At 44.3% G+C, this 12667-nt stretch overlaps 1 protein-coding gene across 1 annotated transcript in view; it reads left to right on the forward strand.

The window, feature by feature from the left end:
* Positions 1 to 11549, forward strand: part of NDUFA4L2 (NDUFA4 mitochondrial complex associated like 2) — a 43964-nt gene extending 32415 nt beyond the window's left edge. The window contains exons 4-5 of the mRNA XM_035102167.2: positions 10069 to 10129; positions 10481 to 11549. Of these exons, the coding sequence (XP_034958058.2) occupies positions 10069 to 10129; positions 10481 to 10537 (118 nt within the window). The 3' untranslated portion in view covers positions 10538 to 11549. The remainder of the gene's footprint in view (positions 1 to 10068; positions 10130 to 10480) is intronic.
* Positions 11550 to 12667: the final 1118 nt, after the last annotated feature.

Raw genomic sequence — 12667 nt, forward strand, 5'->3', positions numbered from 1 at the left:
ACCTTTGGGGAAAAGCAGGAGGCTGCAGAGCCTGGGGGCTACCCAAGCTGCTGATGCTCTCACCACAGGGTCTGGCATAGTGTCTTCTTGCCAGGTCCACAGGCATGATGGATGAACAAGCAAGTGGCAGGGATCATACACTCATTCCTCAATGAGGTGTGAGGGGCAAATCATACCTGGGGCACCAGTACAGTCACCTTCAGCCTCTGTAGCAAAACAGCCACAGCAGCACATGGGGCTACTCCTCTCTACAGGTTTTCTTCTCCAATGTACCTGCTCACACATTGCCCCAGCAGAACACATCTGTGGCTGGTCCTGGGGCCTCGGGGATAATTCCCAACTCTGTCATTACGTTGCAAGGTTAGCCTTTGGCAAGTTGCTGTTTCTCATCCCCAGTCTCCCAGAGATGGACTAATAATGACAACTCACAGATTCACTAAAGGGGGTAAATACTTCTGCACCTTGCAAGAGTTTTATCAGTAATCATTTTCAATATCAACACAAACAGCCACAGAGATCCCATCAGCAACTCTCCCCATTTCTGGGGATCCTTTTCCTCATGGGCACTGAGCAAGCAGCGCTGGATTAATGCAGTGCAGAGGGAATGTGTGGATAAACAAAGCAATGACCATAGGGATTCAGACATACACACAACTAATTATTATTAATCAGAAAAAAAACATGGCCCACTGGTGCCTGGTGCCCCTTGGGACTGGTAGGGTGGAAGGTAGAGAGGTCAACAGAAGGTGGAGACAGAACTAATGACAGAACCAATGTCCTCAGCCCCTGTCCTGCTGAGTTCTACAAGGACAGAGACTGAGAAGGGGGGAGGCTGACAGGCAGTGCCATCCCCTGGACTGGATATGAGCAAGGAGGCAGGCAAATGGGGGCAGGCTAAGGTTGGTGGTCCAGGGTCCCATTTTCCTTAATGGACCAGGCTACATTATATTATACTAGTCTCATTCAGCCCATTAAGAAAACGGGCGCTAGAGGTGTGACAGGGCCGCGGCCTTCCCTCCCTTTCTGCGGTCGGCCGCGGGGGGCGCCGGGAACGCAATTAAACAAAGCGCTCTCCAGTCGTGTCCCGCGGCCGAGCACAGAGAGGGAGGGAAGGCTGCGGCCCCACCGCTCCTCCCACGGGCCAGGTAGGGTTGCCAGGAGGAGGAGGAGGTGGACCAAGATGGCGGCATCGGGCTCCGGGGCTGCTGCCCCGGAGCCCGATGCCGCCATCTTGGCCCGCCACCGCAGGTGAATGGGAGGCAGAGGGTGGGGGGGGAGAGAGCACGTGTGTGTATGTCCCGCCTCTTCGTCCAGTCCCTGTGTCCGTGGGGCACATGTGCATAAGCGCAAACCCAGGGACACAGGGAATACTGGATGCAGAGACACAGGGACTTTGTTATATAGGATTATTTATTTCACAATGTTTATATACTGCTTGATTGTAACGAAACTTCAGCATGGTTAATGAAAAGGTTTTTCCCACCTTACATTCAGATCTCAAATTTTCCACATCAACTTTTGATTTTTTTAAAACATCATCATGAAAATCCTTCAGCATTTTAGTGTGAATGTCTCTTAAAATATTCATTTTCATATGCAGTCTTGCCTAATATACACATTTTTGCAAACCAAATTCCCATAATAGAATGCATTTTCTATGTTATTTTCATGAATATATGCATTTTTGTGCACATTACTTGGTTGGAGAACCACACAGCAAAATATGGAACAGTGTGAATTTCAAAAGATGGCTGTGTTTCGGTCTGCATATTGTTTCAGAAAGTTCACTTTTGAATGCAAACTGAATAGAATTTCTCTCCCATCCCAATGGAATGAACAGGAAAGCTGGAGGGATGTAAATTCTGTGGTCAGGTTTAGTGAAATTTATGGTAGCCAGATGCAAAAGAGAACAGAGCTCCTACTTACACTTTAAATGGTTGTTTAGAAGATGGAATGTGGTATGGGTCAGCTTTTCATCTCACAGTACTGCACAGATGAGCAAAGCTGGACCTGTTGAAATTTCCTCAGCTGTATATCTATTAGAAATACAAGAGAGAGCCCTGCTCTGCTTGGCATCAGGTCACTCTACTGATGAAATTCTAATTGCCTGCTGGTTCTGAAGGACAACAGCATAACTTAATTTGAAAATACATGGATAAGACAACCAGCAATGGAAGAAATAACAAGAAGGAGACACACATGGATCTTAGCTAGATGGACAAAACAAACCAGAGGCGAAGAATGACCCAAGGTGGCCTGTGAACTCATCCCATAAATAACTTAGGAGACTCCACAGAGGAGCTCAGAGGTGGGACAGCGGGGTGTATGTGGAGAAATTCATTTGATTCACATTTCAGTTTGCACCTGCCTAATTCATCCTTCCTGAACATCAATATATGAACTGAAGCACAACTATACTTTGCCATTTTTCTTTGTGCTTCTACAAAAATTGGGATCTTTAATGCCAAGAAAACATACAAATATTTGTGCATCAGGGGCAAGTGTGAAAAGAAGTAAGCTATACAGCAAATTATAAAGCAATGTTTAGGAAAATGTATGTATTGGGCAAAATTTCAGTTAAACTGTGAACATAAGGAGAAAGTTGTACAAAAACACTTAAAAAATTTTGTGGGGCTTAAAGAGAAAAAAATCTGCTGTGAAAATAGGCAGACTGAATTGAAGTTTGGAAAAAATGGGAAATTGAGAGAAACCAAAATTGACAGTTTCATTTATCTGCAGCTCAGAGTATAAGGTGCAACTTTGTTATTTTAAAAGACTAGAAATCCCTAGGATAAAATGATTTGTGTCTGGATGCATTGAATGAAAGAGAAACACTTTAAAGAATCTGGTAGACTGAGATGGGATGCCAGGATATTCGTTTGTTGTTCACTGACAGGCAGATACCTAAATATCTATACATGTGAGACCAGCTATATAGATTACCGAAAAACCTGGAGAGAGGCACGTGTATGCCTGTGTGGTGGAGGGCAAATGTGGCTTCTCCAGGGGACCCACGTGCTCAGTTCATTTCCTCTTTTTGGATCCACAGCTACAAGCAGCTGGAGTTCTAATATGGCTCCATGCCTGGCAGTCTCCCCAACAGCCAGTTGTCATAGCTACAGGAGTTCACAGGAGTCTCTCAAGTTTTTTTAGTGTTAATTTTGAAGGCTTAATTTCATCTCTTCAGCTTCACACATGGAGATCTTGTCCTTGTTCTCCTTTACACCCCGTGTGAGGTAGCTGTGACTGCTTCAGAGCTGCTGGTGGGGGGGGGGGAGATTTTGACTGGAAGTTAGAAGACAATTAGTAGGAGCTGAAACCAATTTGCTTGAAAATATCTCATCAGAGAATTGGTATGCAAAATAGTCACAATATTCTGAATATTCAAATATTTACTGGACTTCCTCTGAACATTTTATATCTGCATACAACACCTGGTTATATTTGATCTGAGTGTTTATTACTGGACAATTTTTGAGAGCCATTGTAGAATGATATTTTATATTTGACAGTTGACATGCAATAGCATTTTAATAGTATTTCTTTATTTGGTGCCAACATCATGTAATGGTTAGAATGTCAAATTAGAATCAGGGAGATGAGGGTTCAAAAGCCCGTTCAGCCATGATGCTGAATACATGGCCATGGGCCATGTATTCTCTCAGAATTACCTCATAATGTTATCACAAGGATGAGGCAATGGGGGAGAATAATGTACACCACCACGAGTTCCTTGGAGGAAGCTTGGGATAAAAATGTGATAAATATTATTTGACCGTATTTGATTATAGCTGACATATGGATATTTGCCTCTATTTGACAGATGCCATGTGGTAGTATTAGTGTTTGACAGTTAACAGCTTCATGAAATTTCATATTTGATACCTGCCAAAATCAAAGCAGTCAGGAAATGCCAAAAGAGTCTCATGTCCTAAAATTATGAGGTAAATTTTCACATTCAGAATTTGAATTATGGTACCCGCTGGGTATGTCATTATTTGCAATCACCTACTCCAGCTATACCCAGGCAAGTTGGGATACCCCACAATATCCCAAGATACCGGTATTAGTGAGCAAGGATCTCACAACTTGCCTGCAAATAATTGCTCAAGTTTTTGTGGTCATCACCCACCTCAGTACTGACCACCCATAATGCTCCTGATTGTCCCACCCTCATGTTGTCTAGAACCAACAGCAGGGACTGAAATACACAGCCTTCAGACCGTTTATTATCCTGCGGTGGATCTACACTCATGGTTTATAATGTTAAGAAAGAGTTAAGGAATGGTTTTCAAAATGTAAGGGTCACATTACATTTTGCTACAAATGCTAAGAATGTGTTGTTAAAATGTGACACCAGAGGGCATTCCAAAGCTACCAGGAACCAGGCAGTAAGAGGAATCTTGGGCAGTTGCAAGGGTAATATGAGAAAAAGCTTCCTTTTCTTCCTCCCTGCCCATTCCTTTTTCCTCGTTTTGCATATTTTGCACTGTGAGCTGCAGGCAGACACTCTCTTATTTTTTTTGCATTTTCCTCTGACCTTCTTGGAGGAAGGGGGGTGATTAATCACCACCACCACCACCACCATCATCATCACTATAGCAACAATAACAACAATAGTTCCATGTTCCCAGAGTCTAAATTCTGAAGCAAAGTTTATTTTCTTTAAAATGTCTTCCCATCCTATCAGGTTCCTTCCAAAGCAGGGATTACTTTGTCATCTATAGCTTCAAATGAAATTACCCCCCCTTCCCCTCTGCATTAAGATTGTATTATATTTTTAATGGTGAGTTAGGTTCAGTGTTGACCTGAAAAGAGTTAACGCTGCCCCATTATAAGAGGACAGGCCTGCAGCTGACAGTCAGCTTTCCATCTCCTGTCAGGCCTCAATATCATGTCAGCCGTTGTCCTGGATATTCATTTAAATAGAAAGATGCAGGTTATTTCCCCCGGGCACTTCACCACGATCTGTGGCCATTGCCTGACAGGTAAATATGCATTAAAATGCCATTCTTCAAGACTATACCTTACCCAGCTTACAACAGCCTCTGTTACCATAATATCTGAGCACCTTAATATATTTTATTTTACCATATTTATGCTCCGGTCCCCCTGCATGAATGAGAAACCAAGATCTAGAAATGAGGCTTGCCAGTCTGCCAGCATTTTCCTGGCCTGACCACAATGACCACTAGTAAAACCACATTTTGTCAGGAAACCCATCCTGGCCTCCAGGAAATCCTCATTTAGCCAAGTTGTACCCAGCTCCCTCAGAATCTGTCTTCGCTCCCCATTGATGCACAGTGCCTGCCCACCTTGTCAGCCTTGAGACCAGCCCAGGGTGCCATCCTGGACTTAAATCAAAGTTCGCACACTCCATGCTATTCCACCAGTCTAGCTTTTCAAATATAATTTCCCTCTTCACATCCTAACATTCCATTCCAGTACGTCCTGCTAGCAGACTATAGCATATGAACATTCATTCAAGCAGTTGCAAGTTACTCCATGAGGTAAGGGTTCTCACACTTGGATCCATGCATAGAGTATGGCGAGGGGCCAGGATCACTCTGAGTGGCCCACCTTGCCTTTCAGCCTCTTTGAATCTGATGGCTCCACCCTTAACTGCCATAGACGGAAGGTATTCTATGGGCATGCAGACAAGTTAGATCCCTGCCGCTTTATAGACCCAACGCACATGCAGCTGAATGTGGATAGGGTTGAGTGCAATTACTGCAAGCCCTTCTCAGAGTAAAACCACAGAAATGAATGCACATGACTAAGTCTTGTTTATTTTTCTCTGAAGACACTGTTGATGGTCAGTTCCAGGGGTGACATACTAGGAATGGGGAATAGTTGACTTGACCTACCATGTCTACCATGTCTTGATCTTACAGTCTAGGGCTGCCTCTGCCCTCAGGGTGGGCAGGTGTCTTTCAGTCACCCACAAAGTCCATGAAGCCATTCAAAAGGTGAGTGGAAGTGTGATCTGGTGCTACCAACAGACGTCAAGTTACTGGGCAAATAATAACTCAGAAATACTCAGCAGCTTGTTTTTTCATTAACTTTTTCATTGTGGTGGGATAAATTCTCACAACTACACTAGAAATCTTCTCCTGGGCTTCATTTAGCTCTCTCCATTTTAGTTATTGTGTGATTCTTCTCAACAGTGTATTCTCTATTGACTCATTCAGTCTAATGTTTTTTTAAAAAAACACCACAAAATCTCCCCATCACTCCATCATATGATGCTTCGCCTCCACCTATTCTGCTCCCCGCCCCGCCCCACTTTCTTCTTCTTTTTACTGCCTCGCAATCTGCAGGGTCTTTCAGTGCTGGCTCTAAATTGTTCTACTTTCCGAACCATGTCAGAAAGCTCAGTGGATATGAGTGGCACCTTATGACCAGGGATGGTGAAATCTGTGGCCCTCCAGGGGGTATTGCACTACAGCTCCCATCATGCCTAGTCACTGGCCAGGCTGGCTGGCGCTGATGAGGGTTAGAGTCTAGCAACATCTAGGTTCCCCATTCCTGCCTTACACAGAGAGTCAGCCCATAGGAACAGGTTAAACTGCCTTTTACTGATTCGGACCCTTGGTCAATTTAACCCTACCCTCCAACATTTCTCCAATGAAAATAGGGACATCCATTATTGTTGTTGTTGTTGTTGTTGTTGTTGTTGTTGTTGTTACCCCCGACTGTGGATTCGAACCGCCAACCTTCTGATCGGCAAGCCCTAGGCTCAGTGGTTTAGACCACAGCGCCACTCGCATCCCCTGTTGTTGTTGTTGTTGTTGTTGTTGTTGTTGTTGTTGTTGTTATATACCCCACCCATGTGACCGGGTTTCCCCAGTCACTCTGGGCAGCTTCCAACACACATAGAAACATAAACATTTTTTTAAAAAACTTCCCTATACAGGGCTGCTTTCAGATGTCTTCTAAAGGTTGTATACCGGTAGTTCCTTATCTCCTTGGTTCTGTTGAATCTTTGTGAGTTTCTTTTCAAACTCACAGGGTGTCTCACGTGCTCCTCTGCATTGTCAAGCCTTTTGTGGAGATAATCACAATGCAATGAACTCACTTCACACCCACGGTTCAGGCAGTAAGGTTCATTGCCGGTTTACATCTTAATGGTTCTGTACCCTCACCCCCCAAAATTAATTAGACTTCACATTTATGCAGAATTGTGTTTTAGCTCTAGAACATGTGGTGCTCCCTATTGCTAAACCACAACTTCTGCCCCAACATTTGTTTATGCATAACCTTGGTAGGCTGTTCCACTGTCAAATTGCCCTTGGGCACAAATAGAAGACACCAAGGTGCATGAGAGTTGCATGTGGTCATTTATATGTATAGGCACAAATTTGGAAATAAAGAATGTAATTTAAAGAGAAGGGAAATGCATATATCACTGTGGTTGAGATGACATCAGGTGACTTGTGTGACTGCTCCTCTTTTTCTTCTTAAAAGTTCCTTTTATTTAAACTAGACCAGGACTGGGCAGTCCTCAAAGAGAGGGCACCTTCAAAGAGCAGACCATCTTCTGATAACCCTTCAAAATAGAGGATGGTTCTCTGTAACGTAGGTCACTCACATGGCTACCCTAGCATAATGACAGAGCAGGAAATTGTTAATCATTGATTTGAGCCTCTATCAGGGCAAAAGGATAATAATGGCTGCATTCTCATTTCTTGGGACAGTGGAGAGGCACTTGCAGAATTTACTTCTTTAGGGGGGAAGGGAGGCAGCGATATGTCTTAGCCCGACCTTGCAGAAGCTGCCCCCCCTCCTTGTTGTTGAACTAAGATTCCCAAATGGTTTCTTGTTCACTTTTAATACTTTGATGCCTCAAAAGGCAATTTTGAACAAAAAACAAAACAAAAATCTCTCTCTCCACATTGATTATATGGTTAGTGCAGTCGACAGAAGAGGATTGTAACAAGACTTGGCAGTTTGTGGCTTACAACCATCATCTTGTTAGCACATTGCATTACTTGCTAAGGAACCAGAGTCAGCAGCTAAACACCCAAACACCCTGAAGAGTCTGTGATTGGGGGGGGGAAGGGAAAGGGAAAGGGAGGGTGCTTCACCCCCTACAGAAGGCAGCAGGAAGATGTGTATTCACAGGAGGGACCCTCATGTGTGTACACATCATTTATATGAGGGTACACATCTGGAAAAAAGCAACCACAACCAAACCACATTTGAAAACCAACCCCCAATCCAGGGAGCTAGAACAACCGCCATGGTCTCAGTCACCCCATGGAAAGAGAAAACAGTTGTCCAGATGTCAGTGTGGGCCTTCGGGGACCTGGTTTCAAACTGTATGTGGGCCACATTTTCATGAGAGATACTTGTTAGTCCTTTGCAACAACAGCAATAGATACTTTATTCTTCTTAATTTACTTTTTCTTAATGTACATGACAACTTTTAAAGACAAGTCCTGAGAAGCTTACATGTAAGGCTTAATTTGAAAATCTGGTTAGCTCCAGAATCCAGCTTTCATGTCAGGGTTCAGTTGTATGCCTAGGGTATATAGAAGCACCTCTGAACATGTACAAAGTGTCCTTCATTCAACACAGGAGAGAAGAACGAAAGTGCTTGTTTCTATTTTCAGTTAACCACAGTTTAGCATTACAGTCATACCTCTAGTTGCGTTAGGTTCAGATTGCAGATATTCGGGTTGTGAACACAGCAAATCTGGAAGTGTATACTTCCCGGGTTCGCCGCGCATGCACAGGAGTGCTCTATTGCATCACGCACATGCGCAGAAATGGCACTCTACTTACAGACTTTTTGGGGTGCAAACTGTACGTCTGAACCTTAAACTATGGTTAAACTATGGGTTATAGAAAACATAGGCTTGAAGTTGGCTTGTTTCAATTCATAAATCATTTTTTACACTAACCACATTCATGGTGTCTGAAAGAGACCTGTCATGCCCCAGTCCTCCAAGGATGGCAGCTGCAGATTGACCTCAGCCTCCTTAATCACCTTGTACAGTGGTACCTCTGGTTACAAACTTAATTCATTCCGGAGGTCCGTTCTTAACCTGAGGTACCACTTTAGCTAATGGGGCCTCCCACTGCCACCATGCCGCTGGCACACGATTTGTTCTCATCCTGAGGTAAAGTTATTAACCCGAGGTACCACTGTATTGGGAAACAGCAGAAACGGGATGAGGAGCAGCAAGAGCAATGCTCTGGCATTAGCATGCTGATAAGCTTGGAAGTATATGAGCAGCACCAACAATGCCAGAAGCAGCAGACAAGATCAAATGCTTCTGGCCTCATGCGCTGCTGCTTCTGCCACCATCACCAAATGTGAGGTGAATTCATAAGGAAGATCTTGCACTCCCCACAACTGAGCTCATGTCTTTTATACATGGGACTTGGAACCTTCCAACCAATTCACAAGGAATACAATAAGCCAAAAAAGAGAAGAGAAAAGCTTAGGTAGTTGGAGCCAGGCTGTAATGTAATTTCTGGGCCAACACCAGCATGTGGCATCCTGGGGCAGCTGCTCAGCCCGTGCCCCACAGCAGGACCCATCAGTGTTTGCAGTTGCCCTGGGCCTTCTACACCAGGCAGCCAAGTCTACTGGGCTCCATTTTAATTTTCCATGATGCCTCAGAGCAATCCTACATTGGCTACCACTGCCAAGAAACCCATCAAAGTAAGAGAGGACCCTGCCTGGTTTTCTGTCCTATCGTGTTATTTGTAGTTTAGGAATACCAGTGCTTGGGCCAATAAGAGTTTTGAAGCCTCAGAAGAGCAGTGGTCAGAGACAAACCACATTTGAAGCACAATGAACCACTGGGGAATCATCGTTTGTTAAGGGAGTTGTAGCTTAGTGATGGACAAATTATGGATCCCAGGATTCTGCAGTGGGAAGCCCTGTGCTTTAAATGATGTGAATGTGACTGGATGAATCCTTTGTAATAAAATACTATGAGGAGAAAAGATGAAGAAATCCAACCTGCCTCAGGGTGGGAGGGTTATACTCAATGGCACTATCCAGATGTGTAAAACTTATTATATGTGGCTTTCCTTTCCTTTTTCCCCTTTCAGTTGGGATAGGAAGAATAATCCAGAACCGTGGAATAAACTGAGTCCTAATGAACAGTACAAGGTATGTGGGAGGTTACATGTTTTGATCACCCCAGCTAAAAACAAGAGAATGAAGAAAATGTCCAATTGGACCATGTCAAATGTAGGGTGGAGTGGGAAGAGTCAGAACCCTGGAAAGGCTGGGGAGTGGGAATTGAGGGATTACACCTCATGCCATAGTAATTTCAATGGGGCAAAGAGAGCAAATCATCATTCATCAGCAACACCTTCTGAAGAAGTGTGCATGCACACGAAAGCTCATACCAACATAAAAACTTAGTTGGTCTTTAAGGTGCTGCTGGAAGGAATTTTTTTATTTTGTTTCGACTACGGCAGACCAACACAGCTACCTACCTGTAACCTTCTTCCATAGTTCTTGGCTGTCTCCACGGACTACAAAACCCTGAAGAAAGACCGCCCAGACTTCTGAGGGTGCCAAGGCCATCTTCCAGCTCCTGCCATGTCCAGGGAAGAACCACTTGCTGCTCTGCACAGCCACATCTTCTGCTCTCACATTGAGTCTTTAATCATCTTTCACTTAAATTGTGTACAGGCCTTACAATTGCACACATGCCTCTGCTTCCTGCCTCCCTATGTATTGATTCGCTGGTGCCACACTACAAATGACCAATAAAATATCTACAGCCCATTCAGCAGAAGCAAAGCAAAATATTAGCCCATTCTTTCTCTAGGAAATGCCTTGGATAACAAACAGCTCTTTTATTAAAAGAGGTGGAGGGAGAAAATGAGAAGGAATGGAACAAAGTGTGTTCCCTTTGGGTCCAAAGAGGCTTCTTGGTTCAGTGTTTTCCAGCCCCTTCCTGTGAATATCCCTGCTGAACCTAATTTGCTGCATTTCCTGTCTCCCACGCTCAACTGTATTATTCCCACAGAGAAAGGACAGCACCAAATAATAGACCCCAGAGTCGGTCATGCTTACCGACGCCTTAGGGGAGGTGCCCTCTATAAGACAGGCAACTCCTGGTTTGGAGGAACTGGCTTGGTGGGAGAAGGCTCATTAGGAATGCTTCAACACAAGTTGTAAATGTTATAGGACACTTTGATGGGACCAATATGGGATCCATCAGCAGTTGGTGGAGTTAGGTACTGTGGTGTAAGTCTAGACAATGGGCTGCTCTACCTATGTATCAAAGTATAATTATATAGGTATTTGCATGCATATATATATATATGTTAATTTATTCTTTTTTTGTTTTTCACACAGTTATTTGGGTATACAACGTTATATAAATATAAGTATACTATGCATGCATCCATGCAACTAGCCATATATGGAAACTACTTATCCTATATAATAAAGTCCCTGTGTCTCTGCGTCCAGATTCCCTGTGTCCCTTTGTCCGTGCTAATGCGCATGTGCCCCACGGACACAGGGACTGGACGAAGAGGCACAGACGTGCGCGCGTTCTCTCCCTCAACCCTCTTCCTCCCATTCCCCTGCAGCGGCGGACCAAGATGGCGGCCCCGGAACCCGATGCCGCCATCTTGGTCTGCCGCCTCCGCCTCCTGACAACCCTACCTGGCCCGTGGGAGGAGCGGCGAGGCCGCGGCCTTCCCTCCCTCTCTGCGCTTGGCCGCGGGACATGACGGGAGAGTGCTTTGTTTAATTGCATTCCTGGCGCGCCCCATGGCCGAGCGCAGAAAGGGAGGGAAGGCCGCGGCCCCGTCACACCTCTAGCGCCCGTTTTCTTAACGGGCTGAATGAGACTAGTATAGTATAATATGTGAATAACCAGGCTTTTGTTTCATTTGAGCCAGAAAAATCTGTTTTCTGTGCCAGATTTTGTTTCAAAATTCCAGCCCTGGAATATGCAAAGTAGTCACAAAGACTGTAGACTAGAGCATCTGTAGAGTGGATTTCATTTACCAAGTAACCACAGCCCATTTCTACACATGTGGATTAAGCAGAAATAAGTCCCAGTTTTTGTATTCAGCCAAATTAAGCCCTAGCATTTCCTCTCTTCTCTCTCATGTTTCTCTGTGTGTATATGAACACAGTGTGCACAACGCAAATACACACTATGAGTTTTAGCCAATGCAGTGCTAAATAAGCTGTTATGTACACTTGTACAATGGAATGGGGGTGTTTCCCCAACCCTCTGGAGCAGATTTGGGGAGGGTGCAGGGCACAGTGAGAGGAGAGAGCGGAATGTACTGTTGCACAAGCATAAAGCCAACCACTCACTAATGGAATGAGTGCACTGGATACTGCCTCATATGCATAAGAACAGCAGTCTTGTATACATACATGAATGCAGAACTACATACCTGAATGGTAAATGCCTTTGGAGGTTGTTTATGTGTGTATGTGTAAGAATTAAGCATTTGAGCGATAATAATTTGTGCAATGATGGGTGAGTATTGTTTTTGGCAGATGCTGCCTCTCCAGCCAAAATCCAGAAAGCCAAAGTCCACCCTCATTCAAAGAAGCCCAGAGAGAAGTTTCAGTCTTGTACCAGCTGGATTAGCCTGAGAGTGATTTGCCAAAGACCATCCAAGTAGCCCTTTAACTGAGCAGGAATTTGAATACGGATTTTAT

The sequence above is a fragment of the Zootoca vivipara genome, chromosome 2 (assembly GCF_963506605.1).
Source record: "Zootoca vivipara chromosome 2, rZooViv1.1, whole genome shotgun sequence".
In the NCBI taxonomy this organism is placed as follows: Eukaryota; Metazoa; Chordata; class Lepidosauria; order Squamata; family Lacertidae; genus Zootoca; species Zootoca vivipara.